This window comes from Rhea americana, unplaced genomic scaffold (assembly GCF_003343005.1).
Source record: "Rhea americana isolate MKP2758 unplaced genomic scaffold, rheAme1 scaffold_2, whole genome shotgun sequence".
Classification (NCBI taxonomy): Eukaryota; Metazoa; Chordata; class Aves; order Rheiformes; family Rheidae; genus Rhea; species Rhea americana.
Genome location: NW_028186149.1, coordinates 15,612,155 through 15,617,012, shown reverse-complemented (window position 1 = coordinate 15,617,012; position 4,858 = coordinate 15,612,155). Strand labels below are relative to the sequence as shown.

General features: G+C 43.0%; 1 protein-coding gene across 2 annotated transcripts in view; it reads left to right on the top strand.

The window, feature by feature from the left end:
* Positions 1 to 2,517: 2,517 nt before the first annotated feature.
* Positions 2,518 to 4,858, top strand: part of ALG14 (ALG14 UDP-N-acetylglucosaminyltransferase subunit) — a 23,519-nt gene continuing 21,178 nt past the window's right edge. The window contains exon 1 of one of the 2 annotated variants that reach the window (XM_085303608.1): positions 2,518 to 2,725. In XM_085303608.1, the coding sequence (XP_085159734.1) occupies positions 2,590 to 2,725 (136 nt within the window). In that variant the 5' untranslated portion in view covers positions 2,518 to 2,589. The remainder of the gene's footprint in view (positions 2,726 to 4,858) is intronic. The other variant, XM_085303607.1, reaches the window with a different exon arrangement.

The following is a 4,858-nucleotide window of genomic DNA, read 5'->3' as shown; positions in this document are numbered from 1 at the left end:
TTGATAAAGACTTTCACATTCATGTCTGATCCTGAGATGAAGTACTATCAAAGCAGCTGACAGATGGAAATCCACCACTGATCATCCAATGATGTTGAATGAATAGGGCGCAACCTGCTTGCTTCATCTACTGGAGCTACATAACTCTTGTAGTTCTTGGTCTGAAATCTCCCTAATCTAGAAGACCATGTGCATCAAGTGTGCAGTGAGTTGCCATGATGAAGAAACAAATACACCTATGTCATACTGACAAAAGATGTGATTAGAAGTCTTTTACTGAAGACAGGATCTGCACGTACTCTACTTCATTAAAAAAAAAAAAACACACAAACACACACACACACACACACGTAAAGTTTTGCTGCACTTTGGTTGCAGATTATCACTTCAATGTTGAAATACTCATTTTAAGCAGTCTTATTGAACTGACTCTTCCCTCAAGCCTTGCAAACTGCTGTGATACTACCTGAAAGCTATGTTCCTTGCTCAAGTGAAATTCCAAACTAGTAAGACTGCCAGTACTTAGTTTGCAAGTTTGAGACAAACTTACTGGTTACTTCCTAGACTTCTTGAAAGTCAAAATCTTTGCTTTGAGTCCAAAGAACTGTCAGATCCTCAGTTTTCTAGTCCAAAGGCCAGGTATTTCCCTGTATGCATCACTAACTTTTACTCTTGTTTTTAATAAACTGTCCTAGCAAAAAAACCCAACAAACAAACAAACAAAAAAACACCCTTCCAACCCTACTGGATTTAAATTACAGTTTTTAATGACCTTCATCAAGTAGTCTTACAGAAGAAGTCTATCTAAAAGGGATAYATTATTACATATTCATATAGAATAAACAGTGTGAAAAGAAGAAAAAATATGTTAATGTATTTTTTTTATCACTCACAGCTGTTGAGATTCCAGGATTGTTTCTCTTAATAAAATAGTTAATAAAAAGCATCTCCTTAATACTTCTTATTGTAGGAACAAACAAGAACAAAGTGAAGATGTTAAAACACTTCAGAAAAAAATTCTTAAATCAATTGTTATCTATACTCCTGGTAAGCTGGGATGCATTTTAGATCAGGGACATTACTTTCACTTAAAAATTGTGTTTCCTCTTCTACCTTTAACATGGACAAAATTAGTATTTTAGTGGCTGTAGAACTTATTCACTTGTTTTATAAATTCATATTGGATTATTCTTTGAAAAAAGGACTTTTTGTTCAGAATGAACAGAAAGAAAAAACAGAAACCAGCTAACAGACAGATGCATAATTCCAATGGTTTGACCCATTGTGTTTGTGCACTTGAGGTGCAAATGCTCAGCAGCCAGCCATCTTTCACACGCTTGACAAGCCACCCCATAAGCAATGGTGTTAAACCACTCATAGAAGTTCTGGAGTCAGAGATCCCAATTTCTAGGCCAGTAGGAGGACCTGGCTCSCTGGCATATAATTAAAGCACAGTGATAAAGAAACTCTGCTGAAGTTTACTCTTTCCAAATCATAAAATGTAATCTCTTACTCTTTTTACCAAGTGCCTGTCTGAGATTAGTCYAATAGCTGAATCATCACAATCTCCCCAACAAAGACTGGATGCTGACAGAGATGAAAAATACGCTGCTCCACATTTCTTACTGAAATAAAAAGGTGGAGTATTATAACAAATAAAAATAAGAATTAAGAGAGGTAGCAAAACATTAATATACTTAATTTTATGCATTATTGTAGGTTATGTAAAAAAACAATAATTCCATGTATGTATACATACCTGGATAAAGATTACATCCAAATATGCTTCCAAATTCCTTGCTTCCCTTCTGTATGTGTGAGTGGAATCACATGAGTATTTCTTTAATATGTACTTCTCAATTTATAAATTAACTAAAGTAATTAAAACTCCTTTCAGCTAACTGCAACACACACGCAGAAAAGGCAGGCTTGGGACACTGAGGATTGTATCAGCATGCAACACCATGAAAGTACTCGCACGTATTTACCCTCGTGGCCAAGCTCTGACACTGAGATGCTTTAGGGCTCCAGGAACTCAGCTGATTTGTAGTTGTAGCAGTGAAAGCAGATGCCGATTTCTGCTGTTCTCATCAATAAACCACAACACTTTTAAAACATTTATGGGAACACACTCCCAGCCTTTTTAAATTCAAGAAACGCCTTACATTTTATTGGCCTTTTTTGCTAACATACATATAACTCCCACATCCGAAGACCCCGGCGCGCTCTTACTCGGACGATGCCTGCCAGCACCGCCACGGCCGCGCGCGCCCCTCCCGCCTCCAACGGCCGCAACGGCCGGCCGCAACGGCCGCCCGAGCGGCGCCCGCACGCAGGCCCAGCGCTAGCGCGCGCCGCACCGGCCCGGCCCGCTAACCTCGCCGGGCCCGCGGGGCCCATCCCCGGCGCGGGCCGCTCCCCCGGCGCCGCGGCAGCCGTTAGCTGCCGCCGCTGCGGACGCGTAAACGCTCAGCAGCGTGCGGCAGCGCGCGGACAAGCGGGGAGGTTTGGGCCACGCCGGCCGCCGTCAGCCGGGAGGCGCGAGCGCCTCCTTCCGCGCGGGGCCGCCGGGGGCTCCGCGGCTGCACCATGGAGCGCCTGCTCCCGTGGCTGGGCGCCGCCGTCCTTCTCCTCCCCTTACTGCTCGTCCCTTTGGCTCTCCTAGCGAGGCGCCGCCGCGGCCGGCAGACACCTCCCCTCAGCCTCCTGGTGGTGGCCGGCTCCGGTAAGTAGGGCTGCCGCGAGCGCGCCGCGCCACACAGCGCGGAGCGGCGCGGCTCGCTCTCCGCGGCCGGCCCCAGGAACTACCGCTCCCGGCAGGCAGCGCGGGGGCGGGGCCCGCGGGGCTGCCGCGCGCTGCCCCGGTGCCTGCCGGGAGTTGTAGTCTGGGGCAGCACCCGTGCCTGCCGGCGCCCGCGGGCCCGCCCCGCGCGGCTTTGGTTTTCACGAGCACTCACTGAATTTCTACGTCTTTATTTTAGGCATTTTTGTCCATATGTATAACTGGTGCTTTGGTTTCAGATCCTGGAGGCTGCCCGCGAGTTTCATTCATTAACTAATTCATTCTTTAARGACTGTATTGGCTAGGACTCAAGCAGGACAAACTTTTGCAGCTAGCTACTTGATCTTCTTCTGACACCAAATTATTGATGATCCCGTACATACACCACACTTTTTAATAATTTTATCTAAATCACATTTTTGTAGTTTACTTAAGAAACTGTCACTTAGGTCTACCAGAAGCCTTACTGTTGTCAAAGCATGTCACATCTGCTACTCCTCATTACTTCCCCAAACTTACTGGGCAGTTATTTTGTCAGATCAGATGAGCTTGAAAATTTGCCATTGACAAATCTTAGGCAAGCTTTGATTTCATCACCTCGGTATCCCTGTAGTTTTTGTACACTAATAATTAATTCCAGGTCTTTCTGCAATCTAAGTTTGACCATTAGGTTTATAATTTCTCAGGTCATCTTCACTTGTTTTTTAAAGGACTGGAAATATGCTTGCTTTCTTCAGTCCTTTGAAGTTTAATTTGTACTTTAAAAAAAGAAAAAGACTCTAAATTTGTCAGACAAAATAACTCTTAAGTCAGTTAAGTTTCATTTAATGTTCAAATTTAGTCTTGGAAACTTTTTTGAAATAGGAATCTCTTGTTTTTCTGTGAATACTCACTAGAGTGCATTGAAATTTATAGAAACTTCAACTAACCATTGCTCATGAGCAATTCCCCCTAAAAACATTTGAAAAATACTGCATGAAAATATAGGGAAAGGTGACAAATTGTAGTGCCTAATCCAAGCAGTGTAGTGCTCTTTGTCTGTCATTTTTTTGCCAGCTAATAATACTTGACTTCAATAGCACAGTCTCTTAGAAAACTTACAATGAAATTGGACAGAGATAGTAGGAATACATTTAGATTACTGTTTTGTTTTGCAACATGTGGCAAAGGGAAAAGTAACAGATCCAGTAAATGCTTTTGCACATACTTAAAGGTGCAGTTTGACACTGAGCTGACCCAGCCTGACAGATAAAAGGTGAGCCCGCTGCACTTTGCCTAGCCTTGACAGCCTTCCCCCTTCCCTCTTCCACCACCACAGGCATTCACAAAGCTCCAGGCCAAGGCAGCTCAGGGAACTAAACTGACAAAAAGTGAACACCACCCCCCAAAAATAGAAGAAAACAAACTCCCCTTCTCTCCAGTGTCCTGTCAATTTAGCTCCCTGCACAAGGTGACCTTGCAGTTAAAAGGATGTCAACACCCACTCAAGTTAAAGCACTTGGCAGTGGCAGGACTGTTTGTTCTGTCAGCATTCAGCTTTTAGTTTGGCTTAGTAGCAGAGAAAAATCGCTCCCCACATGATTTCGGTGTTATGATTTGAGAAAGTGCAGTCCCTGAAGCTGATCTTCATGTCATAAGGCTAATAAGTGGATTCAGTGAGAGTTATGCTTTCAAGATGCAGATCTGGATGGGATCTTCAGTTTCATTTTGGCAGTTGCCCCATGCTGTCATGGCTTTTGAATATGGATTACGATATAACTCTTTGCCCAGTCATTTTTTTCATTGTGTACATGACATTAAACACAAATGTTTCTCTTCTGTGTGAACCTGCTTCAAGCCCATTAAATCAAAAAAGTTCTATCAATGTAGCTTCAATGGGAGTTGAATTATATTTGTGTTACTTAAATAATCTCAAACAACTTCTAGTTGAATCCTTCACTTGTGGAAGAGTGTGACTGATACTATAAGTTTTAAAAGGAAAAGTGACTGATTCAGCTGAAGAAATTGGAAATTACAAAAGGTTTCATATGTCAACTACAGTTTACTTTTTTTCTTCTTTTTTTTCTTCTTCTTCTT